Below are 18,964 nucleotides of genomic sequence, written 5' to 3' on the forward strand. Positions count from 1 at the left end.
GAGCATCACAGTGGATGGCAAACAGATGGACAAATGCAGCATCCCAGGAAGGAAAAAGGGCTTCTGCACCAGAGGGGCTGGCAACTCCTGTTCTCCTCCAGCAGACAGGGAATGTGTGCTGGTTTTTCAGTTCCATGGGCAAGTTTGATAAGGTTAAATGAACTGGACCAAGGTGGTAGGAGAACTAGGGGAAAGTGGTGGATGTGGACTAGTTACTGATGGGAATATGCATGCCTGCTTTTTCTGAGGTCCACCCAAAATTTCAATATAAGAGCTTTTTTGATCAGTTCACTTCTGAAAGTCAAAACTACGCAGCATTGACGGACAGACACTGTTCCAAGTGAGCTGTGCTGCTGTGCCAGTTAGTCTCAATGTATGGCATCTCTGGAGTAGCACAGACTCCATTCATTAACTCCCTTTGAGAAGGAGCACCAAGACGTTAAATCTCCAGAAGGTAGCTGGGGGGTGGGAGAAAGACATGAGCACAGGCTTGCTGAAGGCACAGGGCAGTGAGGAGGTTCATTTTGTAACTGCATGGCCCTGCTCACTGCCTTCATGCCACATCAGCAGCAGGGACCAGGAGGTGGCAATTACAGGGTCACCATGGCTGTGTCACTGCTCACAAGTGCTGCTGTCACCAACAAACTGCCCGTCAACAACATCATATGTGGGAACTGGTATCATGTTGTAATAGAGAAAAGAAGGAAATCAGGTGGAACCTAAAGCTGTGTACAGCTGGTAAAAAAAGTTTCACATCTCTGATATACCAGCAGCAAGATCTGATGATGATTCCCCCATAGAAGAAAACAGGAAACTGTTGAAAGCAGGCTCTGGGATGTGAAGAACTGTCAGAATCTCAGAAGGACAAACACAAAGAGTAAAAAGATCAGATCTCAGAAAGAACAGAAACATAGATGGACCTTAGCATATCTCCAGTGCAGCCTCTTGCACAAATGAGGGCAATCAGACCTGACTGCTCATGACTCTATCTAGTCATGTCTTGAAACCTCCCTAGGGTGGAGGCTGCACAACATCTGTGGGAAGTCTTGCTCCAAGTGAAAAGGTCATGTATTGGTTTGGACCCTCTTGTTTTGCTTTGTACCCATCACTTCTTGTCCTCGCACCTGGCACCACTGTGAATATCCTGACTTAGTCTTCCTGGAGATCTCATAGTTACAGACACTGAAGAACAGGCATTAGATGTGATGCAATCTGATGCTGGACTGTTCTGAAAAACATCCTCACCAGGGAGAAAGTCTACAGGTGGACTGATAATGGAGGATGCACAACTGAAAAATATTCTCAATATTCTCAGTGAGTAGGCATCAGTAATTTCTCATCAGGTGGCAATGAAGTGAGGCCCTGACCACAGTTAGTATTTTCTAGTGAGTGTCAGATAACTAAATTTTGTGAATTTAGCTCACAATTTAAATGGTAGGGCTTAGAAATGCTTTAGGAGACAGGATTGCCATTCCAAATGGAGAAACGGTTGGAATAAATATAATGAAATTCAGTAACGATGAGTAGAAAATATAGCACTTGAGTTAGGGGGAAAAAAAAAGAGAGAGAGAAAAAAGACAAAAAATAAAAAAAGGGAAGGGGGATGACCAGAATGGGGGGTAATTGTTTTGGCAGCACACTGCAAAGAACCTCAGGTTTATAACAGAGGACAAAGCCAAAACCAAACTTGTTGTGCTATAAGGAAAGTAAGAGAAAATCTGGCTGCTATGTATATTAATAACCATGCTGTGCATGACTATGACTGTTACTCTCCACAGTATGTTACCCTGCTTTATTCTTCCCTATGAATATCTCCTCCTGATAAACCAGGTGCAGCTTCAGATTCCATACTCGAAGCAAGGGACCAACTGTAAAAATTCCAAATGAACAAAATGACACAGCTTAACATATGTTTCATTAGGGAAAAATTGGAAAGACAGACTTGTTTAGTTTTAAGAAGGTGGTGGTAGGGAACAGCAAATTTTGGGTATTACAGTAATGAAAACAGTGACAAACTGTTCTTTAATTTCACACATACATAAAGAGATTACTCACAGCTTTGATTCGGGGTAAAAAACCCCTTTATAGGTTAGGGTATTATGAAAAACTGAGGATAAGAAGCCTAGAATATGCTAGCCATGGAGGTTAAATTTACCCTGCCTCAGAATAGGATGATGATAAGGCTATCTCTTCTAGCCCTGCACTGTATCTGAAAATAACCTTCAGCATATTCTGAAATGCAGATACTTTTACTGTATACTCATTCCCTATTTTGTATCTACTTTTCAAAGCAGAAACACACAATGTTTTTAAAGCCACAAACATAAAATTGACAACCAAGTACAAAAAATTCAAAAAGCACTTCCCTTCCCTCCCACCACCGAGGACTGTTTAATAAATAAATTGTTAACAACATCTTTCCTTGGAAAATTTGATTCTGCACCATCATTCTGGTTCACAAATGCCATATCTCTTGTTTCAGGCTTTCTTCTGTACATTTTAATCAACAGATTGCCAGTTTTAGACTATATTTTTCCACTGTTTATTCTGGAAGACAGTGAGCCAGGGTCACAGTAATTGAAAGGCAACAGAAAGCACAGCCCTCTGGAGGTCCGTATGATTATCCATTCTCCCTTGCCCTCTTGTTAGCTCCAATAACTGATATTTTAATCAAGGCCCCACAGAGCCTGAATGCCTTTCTTCCTGGGACTGTAGCAAACACTTGCACCAGTGCCTTACACATGGACTAATAGACCATCTGCTAACCTGTTCAAGTGAAAGTCCCAGCTGTGTGTTTTACTTTAACACGTTATTTTATGTCTGACTTGGCACTGAACATCTCTTGATGTTCTTGTCCTGTGTTCCCAGTCTCCAACACAAGCAGGCTGAAAGAAGAGTAAAAAATTGCAGGTTGATTCCTATGACAAATTCTTGATCCTCACACTTTTTTTCTCCTGCTCCTAGCACACTCCCTTACCAGGTATGCTGTGAGGCACACACCCACCCTTTGGGAGACTGAATAGAGTGAATTTGCTGATTTCAAAGTGGGCTGGAAGGGAGCTTAATCCAACTTGAATTCATTTAAGCAATCACGACTGAAAAACCCAAACCAGTGACATGCTTGATCCTTTGCACTTTAAAGCAGTTTCACGGGTCAAGACAAAAAAGTACACATTTTACCTTCATACTTGAAACACTGTACAGAATCTGAGCCAAGATAATTGTGATCTGTTTGCTATTCATGGTTTTAGCAAATCAAAATATAAAGCACAGCCAAATAATAATGACTAGCACAAAAACTATCCTAAGTGATAGAGTTTGCTTTCACAAACAAAAAGTTTTATTAATGAATATTTTCTTGATGAAAACTAAACCCTGTTATTTTTGTAAGACAGCTCAATGTCTCTCCTGGATTGGACTGTTCTACACAAAAGTTTAGTAAACATCAGACCATATGTGAGGTTAGCTTTAGTTCGTGCCAGTTTAATAGGTCTTCCAGAGTGACAGAATGAAACTGGCATTCCTATTGATGCCGTGAGGTGGCTACCTAAAAAAAGAGGCTAGACAAGAATAAGAGAGTAAAAGGAGGTATTTATCTGAAGGGCCTTCAAAGGTACACCCTGGGCAGTCAAAAGGCTACACCCAAGATGGACCCTGGGTCACGGGTTCTTCACACTTTTATAAGTTTGGTCCGTTTGAATATCAGGGTTAATTCTCCAATCATAACTTCAGTTAATGATGTAATTACCCCAAGTTTGCCCCTCCTCTTCAGAGGCTTTTAGTTTACACATTTTGGGCCTGGGACAACCGAGGTGTCTTTAGAAAGCAAACCTATAGAGGCTTTGTTACATCTAACCAGCATGAGAGAACAACAGTTAACAGGCCACACAAAACTTCGGAGTTACTCACTAGGCAGTACAGGATTTGAAAAATAGAAAAGTTAAAACCTAAGGCATCACTATGGTGCACATGACAGGTAGAAAGAACTTCCACTGAACTTAAGGCACTTAAAACCAGACAAGAACATAGGGCCTACCAGTCTGCAAGGCTCCCTTCACTGGCAGCAGAGAAAGATGCTTCACTGGCAGTTTTCTTCTGCCTCAAGTGTCCACGTCTGGTCTGTAAATACCTAAAACTAGGAAAGATTAATACCTTGTCTAGTGTCAGTGCCCATGCTTGGGGAAGACTCTCTCTTTCCCTCCCATTTATTGAGTTGTATTACTGGAACATTTTCTAATGTTCTGCAAATACTTTTTTTTTTAAACAAAACCGTTGTTGATGCTAATTTTGGCTTCCTTCCAAAGTCTTCAAAAAAATACAAGAGTTATCTGCATCAGTTTCCTGAGCTGCATTTTACTTTTATTTTAGCAGAATTAACTAATGAATAGTGCCACTCTACATATCATATTTTGCAGCACAGGTAGATGAAAGGTTCTACAGTTTCAGACAGTGGCATCAGAAAGAAAATAACAATATCCCAGCCATAAGGTTTTCTCTGAGGATGATAATTTAGAAGTCTGAACTCAGAGTCTCTTTCTGGGTTTGTCACCAAGTTATTTCCAATTAGGAACACATCAAACACCTACACATGCAACTTATTTACATTTATATATACTTTCACAAGACCTCACTGTTAACACTGTCAGTTATTGCCATCAGAGAAGAACATTACTGACACAATTACTAGTTCTTTTTAATATATTAATTTAGCTGCCAATATGGCAACATATTTTAGCATTATATATTAAAATGCAGCTTAGTGCAAGCATACACTATCTGACACAGCATACAAGGCAGAAAACTCATTTGCAGAAAAACAATACATTGCATTTCTTCTGAGAAGAAAGGGCATATGCAGATTGTGTCAGGTGCTTCTATACAGAAGAAATAAAGTTGCAAATCTACCTTAACAATGCTAATTTTCTGATTATTTTAGTATCAGTTTTTCACTCTTCTTCAACCAAAGCCAGAAATTCCTGTTAAGATATTTCATGTTCATCACTGCAGTAACTTCTAGAGTCTGATGTCAATAAACTTCTTACTCTGCCTTGCATCCTGAATAAATTTTTGAATGTAGACATTTTTGAAAAATCTAACAAACAGTATTCTGAGTACTTCTCTGTTCCTATATTAAACATACTTTTTTGCAGAACAAGTTTCCATCAAAAAATTATCTTCCCACACAGATCTTTCCTTATTTATGCAATCCTATCACTTTTGCTGGCTTTTAACAAAAAGCTCCCACTTTCCTAAATATTTCCAAAATAATTTTGCCTCACTCACAACAACCTGAGGAATGAAGCAATTTGTTCTGGTTCCATTTGAACACACAGGGATGTTCTGCCTTAGAGCTATGACAAAGTAAGGTGAACAGAGAATAAAAACAAAGGCTAAACCTCAAACCACATAACCTTGCTCTGCTGGAACCTGCAGAGCTAAGAAGAGAAGAGCTTTTAAACAGGAAGCAGGCACAAAAGCATTCACTTGTTACCACTGCAATCCTGAACTGGAATACTCTCAATTCTCCGTGGGCAGAAGATGAAGAACAGCACTACAAAGTCGGTGGCATCCTCTTCTGTGTGCTCCAAGGACTACCCTTCAGCTAGTTCATCATGTAAAAGTCACAGCAATCCTTTTTATCTGATACAAGTCCAAAGGGATGCACAGAAACACGTGACAGAGGTTAAAGATGCCAGAGAAATCTTGATTTCACAACCATATACTCAGTACTTAAAAAGAGTTTACTTCAGGGTCAAGGAAAGCCAGACAAACGATTCCAGTGGAAGCAGGAAGAAACATTCAGATTTTTGACAAAAGCAGTCAGCAAGAGATCAAGGTACTTTATTAAAATCCATGCAAGTCTTCTAAAGAGCACAAAACACTGCCTTTCAAATTGATAAACAAACCCAGAGTCTGATTTAACCCTCAAATAACAAAATCAGAATGCTCTGGATTAAAAAAACTTTCAGAAAAAAAGACCCTGACACTGGGCAAGGAACTGGAAGTTGTCTTTGGAAGGGAAAAGAGGAAATTTGTAGTTCCAGATCACTTTTTTGATTGCATACCCCATCAGTAAAAAATTTTTTGAGCAAACTATAAGAATATTTACTTATGAATTATATATGCAGTACCATAATAATATGCTATACACATTACAAAACATACAGAAAAATAGAAATAAGAATGAGATAAACCAGTTTAGACGATTTTTATTGATGTTACAAAAAATATTTTCTTACTATTCCTCTCACCTTGATCAGTTGTTTTGCATGAATCCCACTTAGGAGACAGCTGCAGATGGCCTTTTCTCCTCCTTCCTACTTCCAAGGACATTATCTAATCTCTTGCAGCTCAGTGAGGAACAGCATTTACCTTGAGTTAATGCAGAGAAAAAGAACAACTATGATGGCAGTGAGTCCAGTGACTAGAATTCAGGACTGAGGAAGGGTGGAGGACAGCTGAGACTCAGCCCATTTTTTTAGGGATTATACTCCATAACACATCCCAGAAAACTGGACATTTGTGGAGGCTAAAGCATGGAAGAGAATTTACTCATAAGGGGGGAACTGAGAAGGAGTATGAGTTATTAGAGAAAAAAAAATGAGCCAAATTTTAAGTTTTAGAGAACCTAAAGGATAATGAGAAAAATGGGAAGCAATCCATTTTGGTTGGGAGAAGAGAGGATCTTCAAAACTGTTCTGGATGCTTATCAGCAAACTAAAGAAACAGTCCAGATAAACTAATCACAAAATGACTGCACACCTGGTGGAGAACACCACTTCTAGAAAAAAAAATCATGGCTTACTGCTAGCCTTAGAGGGCATTTCAAGAGTCTGTCCTGGTTCACTTTAATTTCTTACGTTCAACTAAAGATTTTGAATGTAGACTCTTATGTGCATACACAGTGTACTAACGAGACAAAATTGGAAAAGGTGGCAAATCCTTGGTAGAAGACACAACTGGAATGAAAAACTGTCTTTATGAACTACATAAATTGTCATTAGTCAACAAAATGATGGTTACTAAAGTCCATCTATCTATTTTTCCATTGTTTTTTCCATTATTCACCTATACCTGCACTTTACTTTCCACACTGTCTACAGATGATGGCTGTGAGCTTTATAAAGGCACCTCTGGATTGGCAAAATAGGTATAAAACCAGTATCCCCTACCACAATTCAGACTCTGCAATGTTGGGGCACCTCCAAAGACTGATGCAGACAATCCAAGTGAGTGCCTATGCCTGCAACTATATCACATAGTTAATAGACTTAATTAAAAAAAAAATCAGTAAATATATATTAAAATTTTTTTATTGCACAAATTCCGATGCAGGCAGATCCAAGAAGAAAACAAACAACAACTACATAAATTAATCCTCAGATTTCCAAACCCAATTTCCTGTCTTTCAGCATTCAGTAGCTTACAGGGTCTTAATGCTCTTTCAAAACTGATTGTAAACAAACATATGGACATTAATTGCAAATCTTTGAGCCCTCACGGAGAGTTTCAAGAGCAGGCCCGCTGTGCTGTTTACTTGCATTTGCTTTCCCTCTCCTTAAGCACGCACTCATGCTTGGTGCTGCAAATGCTTCCATTGGAGCAAGCGGAATTGGCACAACTCCAAGGCAAATTGCCATCTTGCTGTTAGAAATGCACCAGTTGATAGAAGTGAGCTAATATATTAAAATTCAAATAAAAAGGGGTTAGGAGGAGCAAGCTCTTATTCCTTTCTTTTGTAGGTGGAAGAGCAGCAGTGCTCCAATGATCTTGAATCGGAGACAGAACTCTGTGCTCTGAAGAGGGAGAAGCGGGGTATAAAGGATTCATTTTTGCCAAAGGTAACAAAGAGTCTTTCGATCCAAGAGAGCAGTGAAAGACAGAAGAACCTCAGAAATTTGTAAACACTTTTATATAATTTTGTCATCTAGTTAAGTATAAAGATACAATTTCAGAACAGTGCTGAAGACCAGCAGACACTCATCGGTATTTCTGAGGCATCGGTCCTAGACGCGTGAGATACGGAGGCTCAGAGTTGCACAGAATTGGAGTCCTGCAAAAAGTATTTGATAGAAAAAATTCTGCTTCAAAAATTGTCAGTCTAACCAGGCAAATCAAGCAAGCATGAGGAAAAAGCATTATACATTTCCCACTTTGAAGACAGAGAACCTAAGTAATTAGTCATAAAGCCATGGAAGGGGGATCTCTGGAGCTCATGCCCTGTTTAAGCTGTGGTATCTAAACAACACAGTCACCCAAGGAACATTTAGGAGGAGCTAAAAGCTGCATGCTGATGGGCTCAGACTCAAGTCACATCTTCTCTGTAGCTTCCACAACTATAGCTATTTGTGCCTGCACTGGACTGTGACCACTGCAGTCTTGAGAATAAACCAGGCGGCAGCTCCTCAACACTCCAATTCCTGAATGTGTACTACTGATTCAGATGACGACCAGGATCACATTTTGGAAGCAAATACTAAACTGCTGAGAAGCACAGCAGCCTTCACTGCCTGAAAGCAGCAAGTTCCTGTCAGCTTTACAAGTTACTGCTTTTGTGGGTCATTAACTTCCAGCTCCAGGCAGATTAAGATGAATCACCAAAGCATTTACCAGCGGCAAGACCCTTGACCGAGAGGGAGGACCACAGGCAGGACTGAGGAACTCAATCCTCAGCAAAAACATTCCAGTCTAGCCACCTGACGTTCATTTATCACATAAAAATATTTGGGTGATAGTAAGCAGCTCAACTGTGTCTTGAGAACACATGGATTTCCTTGAGTTAAATACTTTTTAAAACGCAAAAGAGATCAAATCAAGCACAGAATCAACCCAAAGTTTTAGCTGATAGAGCACCACATAGAGCAGGTGAGAACTAGTGCCTCTTCCTTCATCAGCTTCTGACATTTTTAAGATTTTAACATCAGTATTCTTACACAGACATAAACATCAGCCAATTTAATTACAGCTCTTACTGTCTTCTCATAGGAAAAGAATGTTGGATTTTGTTTGTTTTTAAAATTGATGTGGTCTGTTCCCAACAACAATCATATATTTATGTGATCTTGTTCACAAAGCAGGAAGAACCACTGAGACTGCCATCTCTCCATTTCAGCTTGAGTGAAGATTCATAAAAGACCTAATCCTTTGTCTTTTATGGTCCAGTTACATCCTTGTCCCTCACTGCTTTTTAGGCTTCAGGGTAGATAAGCAAACCCCTTTTTAATCAGTTTCAGCAGCTCAGTGCAATTATTATGGAAATTAAAAAGGTATCTCTTCTTTCAACTCCACTGAATTACATTCAGAAGTTGCTAATCTTCTCTTTGCAACTTAAAACTACAGTATTCAAGTATTCCCATAATCATGGTCATTAGGAGCTTATATACTCCAGTCATGCAATAAAACTACTAAACACATTTATCTACTTCTCAACAGGATTGTTTTCAGAAGTAGGATTGTTTCTTTTCCCCAGCCTGAAGTCAGTAAACTGGGTCATACTGTTTCAGACTAACAGCAAAGGGAATCCAGAAAAGACAGCCTGCCTTAGCTCCACCTGTAAGCACAACCAAAGAACCTGGTTATTATTAGCCACTTGTGTTAACTTATGTTAAGTCTCCAAGAAGAAACAAGAAAGTAAGAATAAAACTATTAAACAGCCCAGGTGGAAGACAAATTTTGACTGCAAAGAGAGAAAATGCTTCCATGATGCAATTTTAGACTGGCATGTTCAGAACAGTTTTGTATTATTGAGCTTCCTCCTGTTCTGCCAAAGCAGCTGCCTGTTTCCTTCTGACACCCAGATTTCTTTTAATCATTGAAGACAAGATGCTGTGTTCTGATGAAATGCCCTTCCTGGCCATCCCTACTAGAGAGAATTAAAAGCCTTGCCAATCCTTTTGAAGTGCAAATCTTCACCAAGCAGGTTTCATGCCTCCTGCTACTGTTGCCTCTCTCCAAAGAGCACAAGGTTAGGTGGAACACTGGACACTGGACTGTTTACTTATCTTCTAAAATGCATCTTGTCTTGCACTTGAGATCCCATGATCTCTGCACTTCCACTCTCTTCTTTCTGCATCCCCAAATCTCATATTTTCAAGCAAAAAAACCTTGGTAACTCTAGATTGCAAAAAGGCTTGTTCCTCAAGCAGCAGAATCACTTACTCACACATGGGTTGACAGATTTTCTTTCTTCAAGCTCCATACCTGACTTGCAGTGTGCTCTCAAAGACACATATCTGTACAGGATGGACACACTTGAGCCTCCAGCTTGTACCCTGACAGCACTTGGGGAGAAAACACACCCAGCTGTATTACTCTGATCTTAAATTGAAAGCCAAATAGACACCAGGTTTTTTTCTGGCCAAGAACCAAGTACAGCTATACAAAGACAGTCCAGGGGCCCAGTAAGCAGTTTAAAATACATTTCTCTAGAGCACTGTACAGGATATAAGTCAATAAGCTCTGCCAGGGGGCCACAGCAGGTTATCAGTGGAGAATGAGGCATGCAAGGTGCTCCAAGGGCAAAGCAGGGCTGTAACTCAGCTGTGAAATAGCAACTTGATCACAGACTGCAATGTGTATCTGGAATTGCCTGTATTTATTTATTCCTTGGCCATAGTTTAGGCAGTAAATTCAAGAAAATTTAAAATATCAACCAAATTTCCTTTGGCATTTCACAACAACATTAACCTACATTGCATGCCACAGTTTCCCATTCCTGATTGAGATAGATTTGCAGTTAGAGAAGGGGAGAAATGTAACCTTTCATGTTTTTAAAAAAAAAAAGGCAGCACCTTAAGAACAACTTTCTATTATCTAGAGGAATATCACGTTGCTCATTCATCTCAGTGTGCAGATCGTTTTTAGCTCAACTAAATTAAAATTACTGTAACACCATTTTTAAGCAAAGAAATTTATCTCAAAAAGGTAAATTAAACATTCAAAAAATGGATGAGACACACATGAAATTATTGATCATTCAGAAGCGTCAGATGATTTAATATGTATTCAATATGTATTCACTATAAACTGGAAGAGAGGAATCCTTTCCTCTTCTCAGTAAACTATTTCTTCTCCATGCACATATGCACAACCTCAGCAGCTCTGAGCTGACAGAGTTCTTCTGTTGGTCCTACTCTGGATAAATTAAGCCAGACACTAAGCACAGAAAAGCACAACTGGGCAGAGGGACTATCCAAAGGAAGCCCAGTGGGAACCGTAGATCGGTATTTTTTCTTTCAATCAAGAAGGCTACACCAAAATACCAACTGAGCCAACATACTATACCCTTGAATTGCATCCAGCAGCAGAGAGACTGCAATACAAGTTACAGGATTCTCCATGAGCTCTTGATCTGACTTAGAGATGCCCATGTCTAAAACAGTAACACTCTTTGCAGACAGCATTACCAAGAATGCAGTTTCAAAAGAACAAGTTACTAGAATAAAAGATAGGAATGCTGCAGTTCAGCTTTCATCACTGAAAATGGCTTAGCAATATTCACAGATTTTACAGAGATCCTCTTGCTGCTATCTATTTCAATTTGCAAAGCTAAGAGAAGTTAAAGTGATAACCTTTACTTGAAGGGCAATTACTTTGTGCACTCAAATAATAAAATGCCCTTTGCAGATTAAAAAAAAAAAAAGGCATCAATACTGTAAGTCAGGCCATGCATTTATCAGATAGGTTTTCTTAATCTAAGAGACACAGCACTCCAGCCAGAGGTCAGTGTAGAATACAGGGAAGTGACCAGCCAGCATTCTGCAGGCAGCAGCTTGTCCTCTGGCCTGATTTTCTGCATAGCACAGGTTCTAAACCTACCTTCACCTGTTTCTCCATCAAGCTGAGAGATCCATGGTTGGACCAGCTGGTTACCTTCCAGACAGGGTGCCCAACCCACAGGGAATGAGTTTAAGATGTACCCTTTAAGTCACTCTACAGAGTATTCTTACTTTGAGGAAAACATGCGTTAATCCTGATACGTTTTTCTCAGTTTTCCTTTCCCTGTGGCTCCAAGCCTTATCAAGCTGAAGCAGAGTGAAGCTGACAGGAATACTCTTGGAGATTTTGCCAGGAATCTGAATAGAAATAGAAAAACTAAGCAGAGCACGGACAGTTTCCTTCTGCTGGTGTTTGCCAAAAGCTCTCAGTGGTAGCACAGACAAACAAAATGTGCTTGTAGAGTCAAGGAAAATCACATTGTTGGGTTTTTATGCACTTGGAAAGCTAACAATGATAACAAAAACCCACAACTTCACAGAACACGAAGTTGTTCAAAGCAGAACTGTTCTGAATTCTTTCTTTTTCAAGGGAAGTTTTGGTATGCCTATTTACATTAAGACTTGCCAAGTCCTCATTTTGGCTGGTTAAAAGCTGTAAATTGTTATAGTAGTAGCATCATATAGCACACACATGGCAGTACGTGGCAGACAAAGCTATCCAGAATGTCTGAAAATTATTGAACTTAAAGGACAAGAATCAACAGCATAAAGATCAAATAGCACTGACTACATTGTGTAAATATATAGAATAAATAGCTCCATGTGATTTATTTTTTTTCTAATGGCTGGAAAGGACAGAATACAAAAAGAGATGTACTAGAAATGGACACAAGAGCTCCCCAAGAAAGGGTAAGGCAAAAAGCAGGGAAAAGGGGAAGCATAATAAAAAATTAACAAAATAGATAGTACAGGCTCAAAAGTAATTTGAATCAGATGAGGAAGTTTTGAAGCTAACATAGAACTTGCCTGAGGAAGTGGCAATTCAAAAGAAGACGAGAAGACAGATGTGTTCTGAGCAGCTCACTGGGGGTGAAGTGAGGAGCTGAGCACTCAGGAGAAAAGGCAGTAGCAAAAGTAGCAAAGCAAAAGTAAAAGTAGCAAGGCAAAAGTAGCAAAGCAAAAAAATGAAAGACTAGTCAAATTTCTCATCTCAGAAACAGGGCCCAAATCATACAAGCGCTCAGCTGCAAACAGGCTGCCTGAATGTGATATTAGGTGCCTTGTGACAGGTACAGAAAACCAGTCTCTGAATGTGTTACGTGCAATTCTGTTAGGAAGTACACAAAGGACATGTGAGAGGCTGACAGTAAAACAAGTGGGTTAAAATGATATTCAAGGTGTTGTCTTTCCTTCTATAAAACTGATATTGTCACCTTCAATTTGTTCTTCCTAAATTAAATTTCTTATCAGTACACAGAATAAGAAAGGCATCCAGATACACAGTATGTTACCATTACACTGCATTTTCAGGAACAGCAAGACATCCCCACAAAATCGTTCACCAAACCAAGAGCAAACTGTGGGAGTACAAAGAGTAGACAAGTAATTAACTGCTGTGATTTCCAAAAGCAACAAAATACTTCAGTGATTACAACTGCAATTAAAAACATCCCAACAAGCATCATCTTTCCAATTCACATTACCCACTTGTCTTCCATCCTTTTCTTTCCACTACTGTTCGCACCTTATCTAACTGAATATTATGGTGAGGACACAATGTATAGATGTACATGAGAGATCAACTGTAATTACGATGTACTGGTAACGTCAATATTTTTCTTCACAGTAACAGAAGTGAAAGAAACACAAGACTGGGTAGAAATTGTATCGCAAAGGTAGAAGAGAACAGTGGAAAAACTACTTCGTCTAGCCTTACACTTTCTAACATCAAATACACTTGCTGCACTGGTGAGTATACTGATACAATTTGGTATTTAGACTACCTAAGGAAATCCAGGACTGAATACCAGTGTGATGCACTGCAGAATCTCATTTCTGCCACTCCTTCACTTACACCTCACTCTCCCTTTTGCAGTTTCTACTCACATACTTTCTTTCAAACTGACCTTGAATTTGACAGTTAACTCCAACACTTCACTAGATTTACAAATATGATTAGGGTATGACAATAGGATACATCAGAGACCTTCTCCATTCAGATTCAATTAATCACACTACAGAAACACACATCCATTAACATAATTTCCAGTGTTGTGACATTCCATTGATTAATCAACCCAAGCCCATCTGTAGAGAGAAAAGACAGAGCCCTCTACCGGGTGAGAAATGCAGCTCTTGCCCTCCTTCCCCCGCACTCCACTGAAGGCACGTGGGCGGATTTAATTCTCCAAAAAGCCAATCCACAAGATGGTATCGAGTTGTTTAGATTGATCTGCGATTCAAGGGATTGGCCTAAAGAACCCAAATTTCTGCAGCTTCTACATTTAAAAGCACAGAGACGAAAATTCTTCCCATAGGTTTAACAGACTAATGTAGCATCCGATCTCTAGGTGAAACAGGAAGACCCAGTGCTCCCTTATGTGTCCACTGTCAGCCCAGGCCCGGCAGTAGACCGAGTCCAGCAGTGTTATTCACATCATGCATCTCACAGCTGGCTTTTCTTACTGCTCCTCAGTTAAACTCTTTCCTGGTACACCCCCTGCCTCAAGAGATAGCCCCTTATCTTGTTCAGGGGAATAGCTTCAGTTTTCCACCTGCATAAGGTTTCATCACAACAGCAGCAGCAAGCTTTGAGCTTCCACATGTGGAATCAGGAGTGATGAAATACCACAGTACGGTCAGACAGCAGATGATGATACAGGTAAAAGGCAAGGATCAAGTGCTTATACTAGGATCTTTCAGGAAAACAACAATCTTTTTCCTTTCTCAGTCATCCCATCTGGAACACAAAGCTCGAAGTAACACTTCATTCATACAGCATTAGTATTTTCCCTCCTGTAGATTACAAAACGCTTGCAAAAGTGCCTGCTCAGCCTGTAACAACCCAGTCTGCACCAATTCCCATCAATAGGCAAACTGCAAATTGACAAACTCTTCAATCAGAAAGTTCTTCTAAGGTTTGTTACAAGCTTCCATTGCAAACTTTCGCACAATAAAATCATGCTGTGTTCAAGCTATTTGCCTCTAAACCCAGAGGTTACTGATACCACTTCTTTGGAGGCAACAGTAAAAAACACCACTGAGGAGAAAGTGTGACAGCTGGAGATCTCCTTTTCAAGCTCCTCACGCAGAACAGATGGGGCTACAACTCCTGACCTGGGCATGCCATCCTCAGAGTTAGGAGGCACTCACTGGTCATACAACCAAGCAACTCCTCCAACACAGCATGCATTTCTTTTCACTTTTTAAAAGATCCCCTTGTGAGCTGAAGCAGGAAAACTCCAGTTTTTTGTGTCATCTTGCCTTTCATTGTCTCACATCCTGTCCTTGAACTTCCTTGAAGTACCAGATAAGAGTTGTTCAACCTGTGACAGCATAGGAAGTCTTTGGAGCTTTTTTTGGGTTGAGATATTTGATGGCACAAAAAGGGATGGAGAAAAAAATCTTATAATGCTTTTAAAAACAGAGAGAACACACTCTCAAAGTAACACTTATACTATTTAAAATCTACATTTAAAATTACTTTAGTGGCAAACACGCTACTCTGTTCAAAGTATTTTTCCCAAGTTAAGTGAAAAGCAGTCAAAAGCACATCTGTACCTACATGCCCTGAAAACATACCCTTCTTATTATCAATTATTTTCTCTCAGCAGACATACATCTACCCTCCAAAACCATCAATAATCACATTTTCTGATGAAAAAAAACCCACTTCCGTTTATTTCAACATTATTCAGAGATAGAGTAAAGAACAGAGCCAAAAGAGAGCCACTTGACCTGTAAGAAACAAAGCTCTGCTAAATCCAAGAGGTAGACACAGATGCTGTGATAAAAATTAAAGAGCTCTACAGACCCAAATTATGGACAGGTTCTTCACAAGCACTCTTAGTTCACAAATTCCAGTATAATGACCACAGTCATGGAAGGGGTCTGGAAACCTCTTCACCCTTGCTAATAAGGAAGGGTAAGAGCAACTCTTCCATTCTACAATTGCTCAGAATTTGCATTTGAGTTGTAGATATGAAAGAGGAAAGCAAAGCAGAAGAAAACGCAGGACATCTAAATCGTACACGTCTCTGAATGACAAGGACAAAAGGCAGACAGAGAAAAAGGATATCTTTTAAGAAAAAACTCTCAATTTAAGTGCAGCTTGGTCCAGACTGGTGCAGAGGATGCCTTCCATGTCCTACCTGCTCCATGGATTAACAGATTTTGGCCCTGCAGGCCTTTTAATTCACGAAGTCTTATCAACAAAGCTGCAGTCTAAGAACAGCTCAGGTCAACTGTGACTGAAGCTATGTGGCTTTCAGCTACCCTTCAGCAGTTGTACAGCCACAAGTTTCCAGGAGTGGGAGAGGCTTATCTTTAGCACTGACAGGAGCTAAAGACATTCTTGGAAAAGGATGGCTATTCACTATCTAACAAACCTTGTTTCTCTGCATGCCTTGACCTCATGAGCTTCCTCTGTGAAAGACCTAAAGGTCTCTCAGTTCTTTTCTAATACAGAATTCCAGAGCAGCAGGAAATGTGCAGACAACACAATCCACTACAATATAAAGCAGCCATACAACAGTATCATTGTACACTATTTAGATGAAGTTAAAAAATAGTATAAATAGAAACAGAATATACATAAATTCTAGGCAGATATGCTCTTACTGAAAGTAAGTGGAGGTAAACTGACAATCTTGTTATTGCACAAATACTGACAGAACTCAGCTCCTGGGAATTGCTGAGAAAACAGCACTCAGCCTTTTCCTCCATCAGAAAATAAAACACTCCATGTGCCAGTGAATGATTTCACATTGTGGACACAGCCAGTGCCTGTACTGCAGACAGACCCTTAGTTAACCTTATCAGTTCCTGGCCTTGGTATCAAAGCCAAATTCCAGCGTTATTATTTTCAGCACCTCCTTGACAGGCAGTTCTTTGCTGTCAGAACTCACTGCCCACACAGGCTGGGAGGCAATGGCCACAGGCCTTTGCAAAATGCTACAGGTCCCCCCGGAATCAGTGTCTCACACTTGCCACTGTGTGTGCTCTCTGCACAGGTTCTCTACTCTCCCCTTACCAATGCAAGCTACAAAAGCACTATTTCCCTTCAGCCCAACACACTCAACCATAGCCACCACAGACAATCATTAACTGTGGACAGCACATAGAGCTTCTACACTCAGTGGTGAGCACAGAACTTTTGCGCTGGCACTGCTGGTTTGGTCCTCCACAAGGAAGCAATTTCTACTCAGCGAGTTGCACTGAATTTTATCAACAACTGTTACTTGACTTAGTGGATTTTGCCTCTCCACTACTAAGTAACATCTTCATGGTTGCTCAAGTAAAAGGAGTTTCACAGCTTTTTAACTTTGGAGGCAGGAAAAAGGGAAAATGATAGGCTGAACATCTACTGGGCATTTGCACTTTGCAGGTTAGACATCAGTAACCCTAGATTAAAAGCTTCAATGTTCCTGAAGAGTCAAATTTACAGTTTCTCATTATGTTAACTGACACAAAACATCACACCTAAATGTGTCCAAGAGCTGTCCTGACTTTTGTCCTCTTACTTTTCTGAAAAAGTAAGATCAGGACAGAAAATTCAAAAGGAAAAACTTAAAAAGTAAATTAACACCTAGCCTCTCTGCCTTCCCCCCAAAATAATCCCAGATTAGACTAGCAAAACAATCTCATCAGGTGCAGGTGTTCCTCCTTTTATTCCCTGGCACAGTAGCACAAAGTAGACAATGACACCCAGGAAAGACTCTCATTTCATATGCATGAGACAGATACACACTTCCACTGAGACTTATACATGAATAAGAATCTTGTTTACTCCCAACCACAAACAAGTCTGTAAGTAATTTCTTTTAACTTTCGTGAGACTGCCTTACACCAGGAAACAGGGTTGTGCAGTATAATGCACTAGGCTAGGAGAATATTAAACAGTAACAACTCACTCCTTGCATGACCAACTAAAGTCAACTCTACATATGCCCTCTCTGCAAACTACCTGGAAGTCTTACAGTTCATGGGCAAGACCAGGTTATACCAAAAAGCCGTCAGCTTCCAACAAGGACAGATTGCCTTATTCACCCTTGCATGTGACTTTAAGGCTTCCATTTCTCTACTGCTTGTCACTCAAAAGCACTTCACCAAGAGTGCTGTTTGTCTGTACAGTCTGTGTTAAGTCTGTATACACTGCTTTTGTATTTTGCTCAAGCATTTACCACCTGCAGAAACAGAGTGCCCTCTAGCTCTGGCCAAACTCAAAGAGAATTTTCCTAAGGCTCTGTCTCCTTAAAGTCCAGCACTTAGAACCACAGGAGACATCAAGAGCACTCTGTTACCTGTACCCTTACCTGTCCTGGGGTCAAACAGCTGGTTGGCCTCCAAATCTGTGAAAGTGCTGAAGCAAATGGGGCACTTAAAAGAGGCACGATTGGTGGAGTCTCTCTCATCGGTCTCGATCCTGCGGCGCATGTGGTCCAGCTTATACTTGACCACGTTCACCAGCAGGCGGTAGTTGATGAAGTAATAGTTATGGCGTGTGGTTTTGCCATCGGGAGCTGTCTCGACCCTCATCCTGCATTTGATGAACTTGTCACCCTTGAGGGTGTTGAGGACAGCCCTCAGCTGCTTCCTGTCAAACTTCAGGAGCTCTAGCATGTCCTCCTCCTTCACGCAGGGGTTCCTGATGAGGATGTCCAGAGCCAAAGCATGCTCAATGCCATAAAAGCCACGCACCACATATTTGGCAAGGCGTTTGAGAGCTGCAGGGACCTCAGTGAGGACGTCTGGGTCAGTCATAGCAGGTTCAGATCTTGGACTTCATGTATACTGCAAGGAAAAAAAGGCAGATGAATTCTTAACTAGTCTTCTGGTCTTCCAGACTTTCTATTTATCTTACTTACAGGTAAGAAAAGGATGGGGTGTTTTCCATTTCCCTTTCCCAAGCCCTTACTGTCTCCTTAGGTGTCAATAATGCTACAGAAATAGAAATAGGAAATGGTACCTCTCATTCAAAACAAAATCATGTAAAACTTTTTAAAAAGCACACGAGAAATTGGTACCAA

The 18,964-nt window shown here is 40.2% G+C and overlaps 1 protein-coding gene across 3 annotated transcripts in view; it reads right to left on the bottom strand.

The window, feature by feature from the left end:
• Positions 1–18,964, bottom strand: part of GTF2E1 (general transcription factor IIE subunit 1) — a 49,313-nt gene that overhangs the window by 22,655 nt on the left and 7,694 nt on the right. For all 3 annotated transcript variants that reach the window (XM_048295039.1, XM_048295040.1, XM_048295041.1), the window contains exon 2: positions 18,251–18,728. In XM_048295039.1, coding sequence (XP_048150996.1) covers positions 18,251–18,698 — 448 coding nt within the window. In that variant the 5' untranslated portion in view covers positions 18,699–18,728. The remainder of the gene's footprint in view (positions 1–18,250; positions 18,729–18,964) is intronic.

The sequence above is a fragment of the Corvus hawaiiensis genome, chromosome 2 (genome assembly GCF_020740725.1).
Source record: "Corvus hawaiiensis isolate bCorHaw1 chromosome 2, bCorHaw1.pri.cur, whole genome shotgun sequence".
NCBI lineage: Eukaryota > Metazoa > Chordata > Aves > Passeriformes > Corvidae > Corvus > Corvus hawaiiensis.